The sequence below is a fragment of the Xyrauchen texanus genome, chromosome 36 (assembly GCF_025860055.1).
Source record: "Xyrauchen texanus isolate HMW12.3.18 chromosome 36, RBS_HiC_50CHRs, whole genome shotgun sequence".
Classification (NCBI taxonomy): Eukaryota; Metazoa; Chordata; class Actinopteri; order Cypriniformes; family Catostomidae; genus Xyrauchen; species Xyrauchen texanus.
This window is the reverse complement of record NC_068311.1, coordinates 16,037,502-16,054,801: the sequence shown is the minus strand read 5'-3', so window position 1 is coordinate 16,054,801 and position 17,300 is coordinate 16,037,502. Positions and strand designations below refer to the sequence as shown.

At 36.3% G+C, this 17,300-nt stretch overlaps 2 protein-coding genes across 2 annotated transcripts; both read right to left on the bottom strand.

The window, feature by feature from the left end:
- Nucleotides 1–1,277: 1,277 nt before the first annotated feature.
- Nucleotides 1,278–6,441, bottom strand: mmp20a (matrix metallopeptidase 20a (enamelysin)). The gene is made up of 10 exons (XM_052106593.1): nucleotides 6,328–6,441; nucleotides 5,392–5,633; nucleotides 4,961–5,109; nucleotides 3,870–4,001; nucleotides 3,551–3,712; nucleotides 3,346–3,457; nucleotides 3,092–3,234; nucleotides 1,881–2,040; nucleotides 1,649–1,752; nucleotides 1,278–1,572 (listed from the first exon to the last, which is right to left on the bottom strand). The coding sequence occupies exons 1-10, from the start codon at nucleotides 6,439–6,441 to the stop codon at nucleotides 1,460–1,462; spliced, it is 1,431 nt and encodes a 476-aa protein (XP_051962553.1). The 3' UTR covers nucleotides 1,278–1,459.
- Nucleotides 6,442–6,834: 393 nt separating this feature from the next.
- mmp20b (matrix metallopeptidase 20b (enamelysin)) lies at nucleotides 6,835–16,431 on the bottom strand. The gene is made up of 10 exons (XM_052107090.1): nucleotides 16,226–16,431; nucleotides 14,896–15,134; nucleotides 13,720–13,868; nucleotides 13,507–13,632; nucleotides 10,554–10,712; nucleotides 10,274–10,445; nucleotides 9,677–9,810; nucleotides 9,435–9,591; nucleotides 9,249–9,352; nucleotides 6,835–7,459 (listed from the first exon to the last, which is right to left on the bottom strand). The coding sequence occupies exons 1-10, from the start codon at nucleotides 16,361–16,363 to the stop codon at nucleotides 7,359–7,361; spliced, it is 1,479 nt and encodes a 492-aa protein (XP_051963050.1). The 5' UTR covers nucleotides 16,364–16,431; the 3' UTR covers nucleotides 6,835–7,358.
- Nucleotides 16,432–17,300: the final 869 nt, after the last annotated feature.

Genomic DNA, 17,300 nt, shown 5'->3' with positions numbered 1-17,300 from the left:
GTAAAATGAGGGCATTTAGATTGAAATCAGGACAAGCAAAGTCCTGTCAAGGCTGCAGGCTACGATAAATCATTCAGCCCAACTGCTTCGCATTATACATGTATACAGAGTTATAATGACATGTTAACAACAGTAATTTTGAGAATGAGCCGGCTAGACTTTTCATGTTTTTATTTGTTGCCAACCAATCTTGTTTTGATTGCTAATCCCAACTATTTAGGTAATTACACAATATATAACATCTATAGCCATATCAGCTTAAATCAGAGACACAATGTCTTAGCCATATCAACACAGTTTTGCTTAGTAGGGCTTTTACCTCTTTTTGTCTTTTTTCAAGTGATTTCCAGGCCATATGAGGACTTCAACCTTTCAATGTATTTTTCTAAGGTGTTCATTTGAAAATGCTTAGCTATATGTTCATATTTAAAAAAAAAAATACATACAATAGTTCATTGTAATCAGCAGTTGAATAATTGTTGCTTGATGTTAAAATATATTTTAAAAGAACCATGTATAGGAGGTTTCATAGTGCATTGAGATTATATATATATATATATATATATATTGCATATGCAGGGATTGTTTTCATAGAATTTGAATATACACTGATCAGCCACAACATTAAAAACACCTGTTTAATATTGTGTAGGTTCCCTTCGTGCTGCCAAAACAACACCAACCTGCATCTCAGAATAGCTGATACAATTGTACAGAGCGTTTATCTGATTTACCATAGACTCTGTCAGTTTGAACCAGTCTGTCCATTCATTTATGACCTTTCTCATCAACAAGAACTGCTGCTCACTGGATGTTTTTTGTTTTTGGCATCATTCTGAGTTAATTATAGAGACTGTTGTGTGTGAAAATCCAAGGAGATCAGCAGTTACAGTAATACTCAAACCAGCCCGTCTGGCACCAACAATTATGCCACGCTCCAAATCACAGGGATCACATTTTTCCCAATTTGATGGTTGATGTGAACAATAACTGAAGCTTCTGACCCGTATCTGCATGATGTTATGCACTGCACTGCACTGCTGCCACATGATCGGCTGATTAGATCACTTGGATGATTGTTGGTGCCAGACGGGCTGGTCTGAATATTTTCTGATTCCGATTTTGATGAGAGAGGTCAACAGAGAATGGCCAGACTGGTTTCAACTGACAGAGTTGATGGTAACTCAGATAACCGCTCTATACAATTGTGGTGAGAGGAATATCATCTCAGCTATTCCTGGTGCTGTTTTGGTGGCATGAGGGGGACCTACACAATATTAGGCAAGTGATTTTAATGTTGTGGCTGCAGTTTTTTGTATAAAACTGGGTCATTGATATAATTTTATAACCACATAACAGATTCAAATCTCCAGCTCTTGAAGTTGTACAGCTACAGGGTTGGGGAACAAAGTCATGTACACATATCCTTCCTGTGCTTGTTTATCACAGGTGTAAATGTTCATTTTTCAGCTCTGCAGCCAAGCCAAATATTTGTATTCATAGTGTGCAGCAAACGTCTCTTCTCATGACTGAAGATAAATGCTTTTGATTTACAGAAGAGATGAATATTTCCTGTTGGAGAACACATATATCATTCCAGGAGAAAGAGATTTAAAAAGAAAATACAACATAAAAAGTATTTTATTACCTGTGAGTTCAAAAGCTGCAACCACTTTCCCAACAACACCGGGCCAGTCCTTACGAATTTTCCTTGGAAATCCAAGATCCATCACACCACTTTTCTCATTAAAACTATAAAAAAGGGAATTTGAGTCTTTGTGGCAATGTCTGAAATAAGTTCTATCCTCACTGAGACTACTCAGTAAGGATTTTCAACAAGCTTCTTTTGCAGTTTTGAAACAAAAAATATATGGTATTACCTGAAATAGTAGTCTCCTGTGAAAAAGTAGGTCTTTCCATATTCACTGATATGAACAGCAGCATCTATGTGTTTCAATGTTTTTGGAAATCCATACTCATAAATAGAACCGTAATGAAAGCTCTTGGCTCCCAGTTTCTGAACCACCCAATATTTAGGACCTGGCAAATACAAAAGTGATGGACATGCTGAAAATGACATTTTCATAATCCGATTGCGCTCATGGATTTGATTTTCAGTTTTTTATGAGGGTAAAAAAGTGTTTTTTTTTTTTCATTCAAATAAATGTTTTCATCCTTGTTTGTCGAATTGTCTAATTTAATCAATTCATTAAAAGGATAGTTCACCCAAAACTGAAAATTTCTCATCATTTACTCACCCTGATGACATCCTAGATGTGTATGACTTACTTCTACTGAACACAAAGCTATTTAGAAGAATATCTCCGATCTGTAGGTCCATTCCATGCAAGTGAATGGTGATCAGGCCTTTGAAGCTACAAAAAGGAGATGAAGTCTGCATAAAAGTAATCATTAAGACTTTAGTGGTTTAATCAAAGTCTTCTAAAGTGATCCTGTTGGTTTTGGGCGAGAACAGACCAAAAAGTAACTCCCTTTTCTCTGTACATCTTGACAGCAGTCTCCTTTGCGATCATGATTTCAAGCTCAATTACACTTCCAATAGCGCCATCTAGAGCTCTGTGCATGCATAAAGCACTAAGAAGTGTAATCAAGCTTGAAATAATGATCATGCCTAGAGACTGCAAAGGACTGATATGGACTGATGAAAAATGTGTTACATTTTGGTCTGTGCTCATCCAAAACCAAATGGATCCTTTCAGAAGACATTGATTAAACCACTGAAGTGAGATGGATTATGTTAATGCAGACTTCATCTCCTTTTTGGAGCTTCAAATGCCTGGTCACCATTCATTTGCATGGTATGGAACTGCAGAGCTGAGATATTCTTCTAAAAATATTTGTTTGTGTTCAGCAGAAGAAAGTAAGTCATACACGTCTGGGATGTCATGAGGGTGAGTAAATGATGAGAGAATTTTCCTTTTTGGGTGAAATATCCCTTTAACAACTCCTCAATCTGAATAATTGTATTGAGCATTTATTACCCATAAAATTAAATCAGCATACACTAATATGTATGTGATAATATGAACTATGTAATGTTAGAACAGTTTTTTATTTACTTTTTTCTTACCTGTGAAGATATAAACCACCCCTTTAGATGGAATGTCATAGGCCGCATCTACATGTGATGGGATGCCTGGCAGAAAAACACTCTGAGGACCTTCTTTCAGCCTGTTCCAATATGTCTTCCAAATTGTTCTCATCCACATGTAACTAGTGAGGTTACAAGTACAAGATGTCCTTACACTTAATGAGGGGAAGCTCAAGAACTTTACTTGAACTTTTCTACATGAACTACAGTTATTGTTGCAATATTACAATTACCTGTTTTTAAAGAAAATTATTTCTTTTCCGAGTACCGTCACTGCATCAAGAGAAAAGTTTGGATCACACTTATTTAGAATTTCAAGTGGCTTCTGTTGTCTTGTTTTCTTTCCTATCAACAATAAACGTTTGTCATTACAAAAAGGACACTTGACCATGACACCTCAAAGTACTGCACTTAGAGACAATTAGTGAAGCAACTCACCATAAAGAGCTTGGATCCCCAGTGTGTCGTCTCTTGGAAGTTTGAATGTGGCAGCATTGATGAACTTGTACATTGGATACATAAGAGCAGTTGGGTCCCTTGAGTGTGCCAGTCCTAAAGAGTGACCAAGCTCATGTGCAGCCACAGAGAACAGATTATAACCTGTAGTGTCATCCAAATCATCAAAATTAATAAACAGCATTATGAATTACAAATATGGACTACTAAATCAGGTTACTCCCATGCACTTATTAATTGAAATGGTTCCATTTAACTAATAAAGGTGTTGCATCATGTACATGATTCAATGTTGCTTTACCTGGCCTGCTACATCCCACTGTCCACCTTTCATCATCATCAAAGTGTACATCTCCTCCAATGTCGTCTCCAGGCTCGAAGGCATGAGCTAGCACCCCGCTTGGGCCATCAAAAGGGAAGAAGTCTCCATGAGCTACAAAAGAACAAGATGGCAAATTTTAGACGTTCTTGAGCAGTTGCCTATTGTGTTTTAACCTCCTGAGACCCTGAGTCCACATGTGTGGACATTATGTTTTGAAATTATGAAAATATGTATATTATGAAAAGTTTGACATATTTTATGAGTTGGCTTTTTCGGATGATTTCGTACGAGTTTGTTGTATAAATTTGTACGTTTTCATCACGTGCAAATGGCCGGATGTCTAATGCAGAAATATTTGTTAGTTTCACGCACGAGGTGTTAAGGATATGCTTATTAATATTATGCCCTTACCCAAACCCCTTATCTAAACCTAACCATAACATTAAAAATGTCATCAGCAAAACAGCACACTGTTAAACCCAATGACCACGTACATGTAATATAGGCTCTTTTTCCTTAAAATACCATATATTCACTATATTATGTGAGAATCAATGTGTTTATTCAAAATCTGGACAATTTTGCTTTCAGATGCTTTATAAAGAGATAGGATGAAAATAAGGTGCATTTCAAACTGCACACTGGAGGTTAAGTCATTCACTAATTAGGAAGCAAGGTAGCATCCTATAGCTTTCCTATTAACATCCAGACAAAAGTTCAGTTTCAGGCTGCAGATGATGTTTTTATTGCTCAACATGTTTGGCAGACATGGGACAATGATAATCAGTACTTAATCAGTACATAGATTCAGAAATTCTATTCAGAATTTTTATGCTGACCATTACTTTGAATTATAATTAATTATGCAAATTTCTGATGTCTGTAACATCTCAAAAACATTAATTACCAACACTCTTTTTTGCATGTTTCTTAGGAGCTACTACTTACAAATTAAAAGGGGGAATGGAAAATGCACACAGCAGCATCCTCGGGTCTCAGGAGGTTGAAAAGGTTTTCAAAAACCTCAAGAAAGTTGTTTTCCAAGTAAGAAACTGAAGATTAAAATGTACCTTTGGAGTTGAAGGATAATGTAATATCTGCTTTGCTGTCGTTTACTTGGACAAACCTCAAAGGAGCTGCATCACTCCATACTTTTAGGGCCATACGCAAGGACTTCTCCACCTCTTCACGACTGAGATCAGGGGTATACCTCGCAATCCTGTAGGATTAATGAAAGCCACACCTTAAAAAGACATGTAGTAACCTGAGAGCTTTAGTGGGAGGAATAACAAACAAACAAACAAACGCCTGAGGCTTTTCTTAGTCAACTAAACACACTAATACCCAATAAAACAAAGACAAACTGGAAGGATAAGCTCATTAAGGATAATACTCTTATTCTAACTTAAGAAACTATCATTAAAATTAAAGGAATAATAAGTTATTAAGGGACGATATCGCTGCAAAATCCATCAAGGTGTAAAATGTATCTCGGCTTGACCTGTAAGTTATGGTGTTGCTTTTCCATTTTGGACGTCCAAGATACAAGCTGAAATTCTCCACATCAGGAATGCCGCATCTTTCTTTTTTTATAACAGCCAAGGTTTCCTGATCCAGAAGACCACTTTTCTTCAAGCCAAAGAAATGTTGCATTTCTCTGATCTTCTCCTTCATGAGATCAGCATGCCTCTTAATGCGACGGCTTCCGCTCAGTTTCAGTCGATAGAACTGCTGCAGGTATTCCTGTCAATAAGGAGATCAATTTTAGGAAGCATTAATATTTGCTTAAATCAGTGGAAAAAAGTTTCAAATTAACATGGACTTTTCTAAACGTAAAGTTACAATGGTTTTCAATGGAATATGCTGTTTTCTGACAGTCAATGAATGATTTTTTTTAAATTCCCTTTTTGTAACAGTGTCTACTTTCCAAACATATTTGGAGGTTCAAGAGTACACTTGTGAAATTATTTTATATAGCTTTATTTAAAAAAATTTTTTTATGTATTATTGCAAAGTATATCATCAGCATTACAATTTGAGAGAAAAGTTGAATTGAAAAATGCACATGAATTTCAGAATTTCTTCTAGCATTTGGCAGGAAATCTGACATTTCATACTACGTAGATCAGGTATTTAATGTCACATATTTGATTATTTGATTAATGTCATAACATACGGCAGAATATTTCTCAACTTTGTTTATTTCTATGTTTAATTACATTTTGAACCCCAGATTTTCAATGTGGACTCTAATGGACATTCAACATAAATGACAGAGTCTGATGACATATTCTTGATGGACAAGCAGATAGACGTTGAACATCTTATATAACTGTATAAGCAGAAGATCTTTAAAATAGCTATAAATGCCATCTAATACAAATCAAAGGAGCCGAATAAAATAAAATATGTAGAAAATGTAGAGAAACAGACAAACCTGAGCATGTTGGATGTCCTCTAGGCTTGCGCTCTCAAGAGTCACGGATGAAGTCCTTACGCTGTCTGTATTCACGGTCCAACACAACAAGATCCAAGGCCACAACCAGCTCATTATTAACATCTCACAATCACGTTCTTGTTTTTATGCTACCTGTGGCTTATACAGCTTTGCATACTTTATGATAATAAGTGATCACGTGCCCCAACCCAGAATTTACTGACATGCATTTAGTGGTTACTATATCCACAAAAACCCATATGAGCTCATGTCTTGCCTTTCATCATAAGTCATTGGGGGTTATAGAAAGAGTAATGAATGTGTCATGTTTTAATTGAAATTATTTTATATTCTGAATTGAGTTTACCTTAATAAGCTTTAGTGTAATGCATAGGTTTTATTTTGCATGAAAAGGAGTTTACATTTCCTCTGTGCTTTTCTTTATTATAATCATGAATATACAGTACATCATATAGTGCGTATTCAGGTTGAAGTTCTTTGGTTTACCTCAGTCATGCAAGTACTGAACTGAATGCCAAACAAGTCATTTTCATTAGAAGTAATGTTACACACAGGGAGATCAAAATCTAAACAAATGTTTTATTGTTGGTTGAAAAATCTTTATTTTAATCTGCATCATATTTTGGCACATCGGCTATATTTGCATACAGTCAGCATTCTAAAGAGGATAGCAGTTATCATGAGAAATACAAACACATGTGGCATGTTTGAAATTTGTATATACTGTACAAAAAAGATTGTTTCCAAACAGGTTTCCTGAGGTAGACCTGTCCCAAACTCATGCCATTGGCTGAGCCAGAAGTCAATTGTGCCAGAAGCCACGTCTGACCTCTCAAACACACATTACAGACATTATTGGCTAAACCAGTGCAATGTTTTGAAAGCACCACAGAGACACAGTGTTTACACTCAAGGAAGTCAACACATCAGCATTTATTACGTTGAACAATTACTCAATGCACCATTAAAAAGGAGTTAGGTTCAGCAGCTATTAGTCTAAAGAATGTCTATTAACATCCAAGCCAGGAAGTGGTTTTATCAGCTCCAATAATTTCCTTTTGTTTGAAGTCATATTTGTACACATCTGAACCAACAAAGAAATGAAGAGAGCCTAAAAAAAAACAAAACAAAAGAAAACAGGATTATGGAAAAAATCTTAAAATAAAGTTGTGATTTAACTTAAACTACATAAATAAAAGGTCAAGGAAAGAAGATGTGTTAAAGGTGCACCTAATTAAAGGAATAGTTCACACAAAACTGAAAATACTCTCATCATTTACTCACCCTCATGCTATCCCAGATGTGTAGGACTTTCTTTCTTCTGTGCAACACAAACTTTGAAGCTTCAAAAAGCACATAAAGGCAGCATAAAAGTAATCCATGTGACTCCATGTGAAACATTGGTTTAATCTACTGTATGTTTTCTGAAGCAATCCAATCAGTTTTGGGTGAGAACAGAGCAAAATATAACTCGTAATATATATATATATATATATATATATATATATATATATATATATATATATATATATTTTTTTTTACTATAAATCTTGACAACAAGAGTCTCCTCGCAATCTTGATTTCAAGCTTGATTACACTTCCTAGCACCATCAAGTGCATGCGCAGAGCCCTTCTATCAAGGGAGCCTACAAGATTAGCAAAATCAATTGGAATGCTTCAGAAGACATGGATTAAACCACTGGAGTCTTATGATTTACATTTATGCTACCTTTATATGCTTTTTGGAGCTTCAAAGTTTTGATCACCATTTTCTTGCATTGTATGGACCTACAGAGCTGATATCTTTCTTTGTGTTCGTCAGAAGAAGAAAAAAATCATCCACATCTAGGGTGGCATGAGGGTGAGTAAATGATGAGATAATTTTCATTTTTGGGTGAACTATTCATTTAATAACATTTTACACAAAATGAACAGGAATTTCGATTTTGTTTTATAATAAAATACACTTACATGAGTAGAAGGCTCCAGTCATAACAATAGCTTCATAAAAACTGTTTTATTTTACATGGAGTGAGTCACCTCATTGGAGTCGCCATGTTGGGATCACATGACCAGCCAAAAACTATTCACATTATCTCGGTAAATCCCCTGTTATTTGACCCTTTCATTAGCTGAAATGCTTATAGTGCATTTCTATATAATGGCATTGGTAACTGAAAAAGTTTGCTTTTCACAGTGGTGAACTTTTTTGATCAATTGCCCCTACTTCATTCCCTTACCAATAGACCAATAATATTGCATATTTTGCTCCACTGAAATGCTCGTTCTACATTACATCACTGATATTGAGTTGGATGTAGATGTAAATTTACTCGTATCAACAACAGTAAGACCGGTCTGCGAGTAAAAACGCACCTTCTTTGCCCTCGCACTGGTCTGTACATTGAGCCATATCCATCTACAGAGCCATACAGGTGCATTAGCAGAGGTTGTGCCTCTGCCTGTGTATTTGACGCTGCTAAACCAGATACTTCAGATGAGTCGCTAGACATCAAAATCAGATGAACCAGTACAAATATATACAAACCCATATAATTGAGAACCAACTGATATACTCCAAGCCTAGATAAATGTTTTAATGCAAAGAGGAACTTGATAATAGATTTGATTATTATGACTGATAAACGCCCCCATTTGTAACATAACGCCCCCCTCTTTACTAAATTGCTCTCAGCACCCCCTGGCATCCTTTGAATGCCCCTGTTGAGAACTCCTGCTCTAGCATAATGATGCATCCACATCCTGCTTAGTATTAATACAAGCTGAAGGCGGCATATTTGCCAGTGGAACATAAACAAAAAATGATTGAGTGCACCTTTAAATAAACCTTCACTGATTATAATAATGTATAGCAATATGAACCCTAATCTAGTACCCACCATCTTTATAAAGCGCTGCACTTATGGGTCCATTAATTCCTGGGAAATCATCAGAAATGTTACGAGGGCTTGAGTCGTTCATAGTCTTGTAGTGTTCATTATACCTGGGGTAAAACATCTCCAATATAAGTCATGCAATTAGAAGTGATTTAAGCTATAATTTGCTGTTGAATCTTTATAGATCACCTCCAGTACAAGTGCTCAGTGAAGAACAGAGTGTGCACAGTTTTGTGAATGTGGACCGCAGCATCTATCTGCTGTACCCATGATGGGAATCCCAAGCTGCTGATGTTTTTTGCTCTGCATTTTACTTGGGATCCTTTAACAGTCCAGAAATTGGTCCCTGTGTTGAAGACAATAAAAGACTCATGTATTGTTTAAAATCTTGAAAGTAATCTTGAAGTGCATTACTTTAACAATCTCTGTACCATTGAACAGATAGGCTGTTGATCGCTGTGGCACCCAATAAGCAGCGTCGATCTTACGATCAATATTTGGCATAAAATTGCTGATGGGACCTTCCTTTATATCATTTTGGTTATTGTGCTTGATCCACAAGTACCTGAAAGAGTACAATTAGAGTTTATATTTATATTTTATATTATAATACAGTATCATAATGTCTTTGCATGTGATAAGTGAGAGTCTAATGGCATTTATTCAAGAGCAATAATTTCATTAATATTCCTGTTTTATATATTTGACACTTTTTATGTTTTTCATACTGTTGTGTTTGTATGTTTGCCTAGTTAATAACACATGTTTGTTTTGAAGTGTAAAAGATGCACACATTTTGGACAATAAGTTTCTAAACAAAACAATAATAATAAAATGCTACTCATAGCAACACAACCAGTTGCTTCTAAATTAATACTAGAAGACCTTTAACGATGATCATAACTTAGAATCTTCACAGACAAAAACTGATTTCAAATAACTGTTTCAAAAGCTTCTATATAATTGATCTTATTTTTGTCTTCAATATAGTTGTAAAAGCAGCCAACTCAAGTAAGAAATGAACTTACTTGTCCCTGAAAAAGAAAATAGCTTCTCCTACAGTAGTTACGGCATCAAAAGTCAAGTCGGGATTGCACATGTCCTTTAATGGTACAGGGAAATAAGAACCACTGTACCAGGGGTTACTGGGATAACTCCAACTAAATCTTGAAGATGGAGAGGGCTGTTTGTTCCTTGGACCTGTTGAACACAAAGAACATATCAATGTGATCTCCCACAGAAATGTGGAAAACTGTGACATTATAATAATTCACGGTCATAGACTGTGAGATGTGATTTATGTATTACCATAGAGTGTGTTGATATTTATGATATCTTCACTGGAGAGAAGATTGTATGTTTTTCTATGTTTGTATTTTGGATACATCACTGATTCTGGGCTTTGCGAGTGTTTCAAACCAAGTGCATGACCAAACTCATGTGCGGCTACCAGATACAGGTCAAATCCTGCAGATAAAAGTGAGAAAACCTTTGTTATTGACTTGTCCATCAACTGTTTTCAACTGGTTGGTCACAACCCAATAATGAGTGACAGGTCTGATCTTATAGGGACTTGGACAGCATGGAAAAAACAATGCTAAATGCAAGTAATAAAATGCAAATAACCCATACAATCATGCATAGCTAAGAAAAATAGACTTATAAATAAGCAATTCTTATACATATTATGCTCTTTTTTTATATAGTTTTATTATCTACCCTGTTTCCACCCTGTTTTTTGGCCCTCTGTCTGAAATGCTTGGTTTTGGCATAAGCGCCTCCTTAAAACTTCAATGTAAACGGCCACTGTAATGATTGGATAGCATCATGCAGCCGCTTGAATACAGCCATTTTTTAAACTAAATTGGAAGAGATGAACCAGCTCAACAACATTATAAAACTAAATGTCAGAGTTTACACACAACTCACATCCAACACATTGCATCTGAATATATTAGCACAACTGTTAACACTCTGTCTACACCAGATGCAAGAGTCACGTCAAAATTAATAGAACCCATTATAATCAATGATGCTGTCTACAAATGGAAGCATCCGTTGCGGCACGTTGTGTTGCGTCAACAGCAAACGGATGTCCCGTTCCATTTTGCACTGCACACAGTGGCACTACTACTGCCAACAACGCAAATAAATGGTTTAGAAATTTTGTGTCAACCTGCCCGGTGTAAACAAACTCAACATGCCCGGTGTCAACACAGTCATGACATATGAAAATAGGATTTTCTCCTCTTTTCTTCCCAATTCCCGATGTGCTCTAAGTCCTCATGGTGGCGTAGTGACGTGCCTCAATACAGGTGGTGGAGGACGAACAGTGCACCTTTCTATAGCGTTGTGTTACTGTACTCAACAACAAACATGGTGACTGGTTTGGTCCGATTCATGACTAAGTTACATTTATGAGCCGGTACTTTTAAAACAGTTATTCACCAGCTCACGGGTTCTTGTTATAAATCAGTGAATGGTCAATGAACTTAATGAATTACTCAGAGGGGCAGAATGAATATGATTTTCTGTAAGTTGCACCCATGTCATGTCTTTTGTTAAAGATAATCATTTTAATTCATAAAGTGTATTATTTAAAGTGATATCAACAAAGTTAAAGTAAATATATATATATATATATACGGTATACAGTACTGTGCAAAGGTTTTAGGCATTGTGAGGATGTCTTCAAAAATAATGCCATAAATAATTTTCATTAATCACTTAATGTCATACAAAGTCCAGTAAACATAAAAAATCTAAATCAATATTCGGTGTGACCATCTTTGCCTTTAAAACAGCACCAATTCTCCTAAATACAACAGGACACGGGTTTTCTTGGTTGTTGGCAGATAAGGTGTTCCAAGCTTCTTGGAGAATTCACCACAGTTCTTATATTTATTTAGGCTGTCTCAACTGCTTCTGTCACTTAATGTAATCTCAGACTGATATTATGCTCAGTGGGGGGCTTTGTGGGGGCCATGACATCTGTTGCAGGGCTCCCTGTTCTTCTATTCTAATCATTTCTATTTGCAAAAGTATGTTTGGGAGTCTAACACACTAAAGCTGAAGATACAAATAACCATCTTAAGACAAATGCTTTTGTGAGACATCTTATGTGCCTAAGACTTTTGCACAGTACTGTATATAATTTCTATATATAATTTACGACCCCCAAGCAATGTTGCAAGGTCCAAACCGGCATGTGAGCAAAAATGAGTTTGACACCCATGGTTTAAATAAATCGTCTTTTTCTATTAAGGAGGACGTTTTCAGTTATGAAATTTGCAGTATGTTTTTATAGAACAATGACATCTAGTATGTCAAAAGATCAAGGAAAATTGTATTCCCCATGTCATGACCCCTTTAAAAGTGAGAAGATGATATGGTATTATCTATGGTATTTTGCCTTAAATGCATCGGTAACTTGGTAGCAGCTAGCAAAATTAGTCAGATGCCAACATGAACAGGCTGCATGACATCCACTCATTCTTTTATTTTATCCCCTTTTTTCCCAATTTGGAATGCCCAGTTCCCTCTACTTAGTAGGTCCTCATGGTGGCGCGATTACTCACCTAAATCCGTGTGGCGGAGGACAAGTCTCAGTTGCCTCTGCCTCTGAGACAGCCAATCCACACATCTTATCACGTGGCTCATTATGCATGACAACATGGAGTCTCACAGCACGGGAGGCTCATGCTACTCTCCGCAAACCGCGCACGAATTACCATGTTCCCCATTGAGAGAGAGAACCCCCAATCGCGACCAAGAGGAGGTTACCCCATGTGACTCCACCCTCCCTAGCAATCGGGCCAATTTGGTTGCTTAGGAGACATAGCTGGAGTCACTCAGCATGCCCTGGATTCGAACTCACGACTCCAAGTGTGGTAGTCAGCGTCAATACTCGCTAAGCTACCCAGGGCCCCCTGACATCCCCTTATTCTTAAAAACCATGACTGTAGAACTACAAAAAGTAGGGAAGAAAATACGACCCAGACTACTTTGCTCCGAGGGTAGACATGGTTTGTCCTAACTACAATGTGTATTGCACAGTGAATTATTGACTGACGAGACCATGAAAATTGTAAAAAAAAAACCGAAATTGTCAATTTTCCAATTCAGCCATTGTAGTGTTAGTAGTTTAGCATTATATGCATTATGCAGTTCATGGCAATATTAATGCATTTAAAAGGCATTTTGGTTACTTTTGTACAATAAATGTTAGTTATTAACTTTGAAAAATTATAAAAAATACAACCTTTAGGCCCAGCTGTCCACACTTCAGCTTCGTCAAAGTGAACGTCCCCACCAATGCCTTCCCCTGGGCCGAAAGCGTGAGCCAGTGTGCCTTCAGGACCATCAAAAGGGAAGGAGTCACCATGTTCTATATGTATGGAACATGGCCAAATAAACACATGAAAAACAATCTCCTACAAGTAAGAATGTGCACACAACAGAGACGCTAGCTTACCATTACTGACAAACTCCACCATGATATCTGCCTGGTGAGAGTATGACCTGAGGAAGGTAAGAGGGCTGGCCTTTGCCCATACATCCAAAGCCAATGCTATCAGAGTGTCCACTGTATTCACTGGTAAGTCACTGGTATACCTCCCAACACTGTAAGAATGCAGCCCTCACATTACCGTACATGGTGAGTCATCATCACAAATATGAGTATTTCATATGGTTTATACAACAGTTACTGTTACTTCTGTTGCTCTTATTTGATTTTCCAAGAATGCTGAAATTTATAGGCGCTGTAAGTGATTTTAACAGTTCTAGAACTTTACATTGCAAAAAGCAACAGTAGACAGCTGTGATATTTCATTGCACCTATTTCATTCATATCGTTCAGAAAGGCAATTTTCTGCTTGTCATTTTATTAAAAAATCATTTAATATAACAGCTATGATGATTCTTTGTCACTCCGCTTGCTGTTGATCCTGGTTGGCTTTATTTGGAACTATTTTCATTAGGAGGAAAAAAAAGGCAAGGTAACTGATTATATTGTGTCTGAAATGTAAATGACTCAATAGTAACATCTTCAGTTGTGCTGTTGTGCTGACTATCAATACAGGGTTGAGGAGTAACTGAATTCAAGTAACAGGATTGAGTATTTAAAATGCTAAATTGTAGTAGCTGTTTTCCATTACAGTTACAATGAAAATTGGTAATCAGAATACAGTTATGTTCAAAAAGTATTTTGATTAATGAAGAGACCTTTGATATTAGGGCACAGATGTACTACAAAAATATATTATATTCTTGATGATAATTGTTGTATTGCTTTCCTGTAAAAAGTTATAAAAATCCTCAAAACAAGATACATTTTCATGAACTTGTTCTATAAGCAACACTGCATAAGATTTTGGGGCTTTTTTCAGAGAGTATATTTTTAATATATGTGTATGGAGTCTTACTGTACTGACTTTTATTTCACTTGTTATTAACTTGTTATTGGGTTACTTACCTTGCGTAATAAACAGAATACTTTACAAATGCCATTATACAGCATGTATTCAGTATTCAGTAATCTGTAACGGAATACATTTTAAAAGTAAACCTCCTAACACTGTCAATACAACAGCACTCTTGATGTGTGATATTGCTTAATTAACTCATTAAATATAAATATAGTAATTACCCATAAGTGATGAGGTTTTTCCTCCACCTGTTACCACGTCTGTGACTGTAATCTTCCACATCTGAGACACCACATCTGGGTGTCCTCATCACTAAAAGCGTCTCCGGGTTAAGGGTACCTGTTCTATTGAGCCCAAAAAAACTCTGCATGTCCTTCAGTTTGGAAGAGAAAGAGGGACGACTTCTCCTCCTGCGGCCTGTGGGATCTGCCTGGAAACTGTAGAATCGCTGCAGGTATTTCTAAAAAAAAAAAAAAAAAAAGCAGGAACCACCACAGTAAGTATCAATTTGCAGCTTTCCCTCCATCCTGTGTTTAATCCACCTGGTAGGCTGGATAAGCTTAGCCCTGTCATCTGTTTGCTTTTCAAAAGAAAGTCATCTGTTTAAAAGGGATAGTTCACACAAAAATTATTTACTCACCTTCATGTTGTTCAAAACCTGTATGACTTCCTTTCTTCAGTAGAACACAAAAAGAGATGTAATGTAAGCTTGTCACCATTCAGTGAGACATAGATCAATATTCAAGTCTTGTTTTACTACATTTATTGTTTGCCAATTCACATTCTTTGTGCCTGTCGCCACCTACTGGCAGAAAGGACAATTTATAGTAAAAGGACTTAAATATCATATCACTTCTGAAGATATGGATTTAACCACTGGAGTCTAATGGAATACTTTTATGCTGCTTTTTGGACCTTCAAAGTTCTGGCCACCATTCGCATTCAATGCATTTGACCTACAGAGCTGAAATATTCAAAAAATCTTAGTTTGTGATCTGCAGAAGAAAGAAATTCATACACATCGGAGATGTAATGAGGATGAATAAATGATGAGATAATTTCAATAGTGACTGAGCGCAATGTCTATTTTTGTGTTTCACAGAAGAAAGTCACTCAGCTTTTTGGAATTGCATGAGGGTGAACTAATAATTTTGGTTGCAGAAACATTGGATTTGTCTGATATAATTTTCATTTTATAATGCCAGTAGTTCAAAGATATGTTGCTTGACACGATAACAGACAACTGATATTTGTTATTTTGTACTTAATTATCATTTGTACCATATATATATATATTCACTCATGTAAGTAAAGAAGACTGAATAAATATAGAAAATAAAATACTAAGGTTACTACTAATGAAATATTTGATAGTGAGATTAGAAGATGACTGTAAAAGTTTCACCAACAAAGACATATCTCTGGAATTTTCCTCATTAGAGCAATTCAAATATCATATTATGATAGTAACAGTGAATACAGTAGATTGTGACGACAGTGTATGTACGACCCCAGTAATGGCAGACAGGTATGAACATTTGAAGGACTTACAGTTGCCAGAGACAGGTCATTCTGAGCAGGTGTTGTTGGATGGACTGATCCATTATCTTCCCTGATATCTGGTAAAGGTGTTTGCCTAAACTGACCAAAAAGACCAAAGGCACAAACGAGACAGAGCAAAACCTGCATCTCCTCTTTGCAGACCACTGCAGCTTCTGAAAATGGCCAGTCCAAGGAGACATAGAGTTGAAAGTCTAAGCTGATGGGAATGCTTTTTAACGTGTTATTATGACTCAGACGTTGCCAAGACCAGGAAAACCTCAAGCTTAGGGAGTGGTTTGCTCTGGTCACACGAAAAGAGGTATCCTGTGTAAGATGTGTCAAATTATATGCAAAGACATTTACCTCAAAAAGCAATTCCTAAATTTCACATGGGATTGTCTGAGTGGTATTTATCATATTTCATTCTGTACTCATTGGCCAGTGAAATGTCTCTTCTATTATCTTGCCCTTGTGTTAGAGAGAATAGAATTAGACTTGAAAAGCATCTGGAGAACCCCCCCCCCCCATTCACCCAAATAAAAAACACTAATGTCTGCACTGTTTTAAATTGTGCATTGCTACTTATATCTGAGATCTGCACCACTTACTCAAGAGTGCAAAAGTATGTCCTTTCCTAACTTGGGAATGGAGCATAATACTATACAGTGGATGATTTATTGCAAGACCATTTGTGTAAATATTTTTAAGCGACAGGAATTTGATTTCCAAGTGTTCACTTTTTTCTTTCTGATGCAATAGACAATGAGTTTCAGCAAAGTGTAACATATTTCATGTTGTACATTCAATGTTCCAATGACCAAATTGTTATTATTATATCAACTGCAACAATACTCAATATTTGACGCCTTTGGTCAACATAACTTTCAAGTGAAATTAAATTAGTTTCTTCGTCACAAAACATCCTGTGGTGTAGGATTCTGCAAAGGGCAGACATTGCATAAACCCCTGTAAAATTGCTTTTTTAGAGTGTAGTGCTTAAAATGGGTGACTCAATGAGTAGGATGATAGTTTTAAAGATACATGTAATTTCAAGTTATGGTCCGAAAAATAGCAGCAAAGGAAT

Coding starts and splice junctions, on each gene's coding strand:
- mmp20b (XM_052107090.1), bottom strand. CDS start 16,363: ATGCAGGTTTTGCTCTGTCTCGTTTGTGCCTTTGGTCTTTTTGGTCAG. Junction 13,869..14,895: donor AAAAACCTCATCACTTATGG/GTAATTACTATA, acceptor GCATTCTTACAG/TGTTGGGAGGTATACCAGTG. Junction 10,446..10,553: donor AAATATCAACACACTCTATG/GTAATACATAAA, acceptor TGTGTTCAACAG/GTCCAAGGAACAAACAGCCC.
- mmp20a (XM_052106593.1), bottom strand. CDS start 6,441: ATGAGCTGGTTGTGGCCTTGGATCTTGTTGTGTTGGACCGTGAATACA. Junction 1,753..1,880: donor ACAGGAGACTACTATTTCAG/GTAATACCATAT, acceptor CCTTTTTTATAG/TTTTAATGAGAAAAGTGGTG. Junction 1,573..1,648: donor TGCAGCTTTTGAACTCACAG/GTAATAAAATAC, acceptor GTTCTCCAACAG/GAAATATTCATCTCTTCTGT.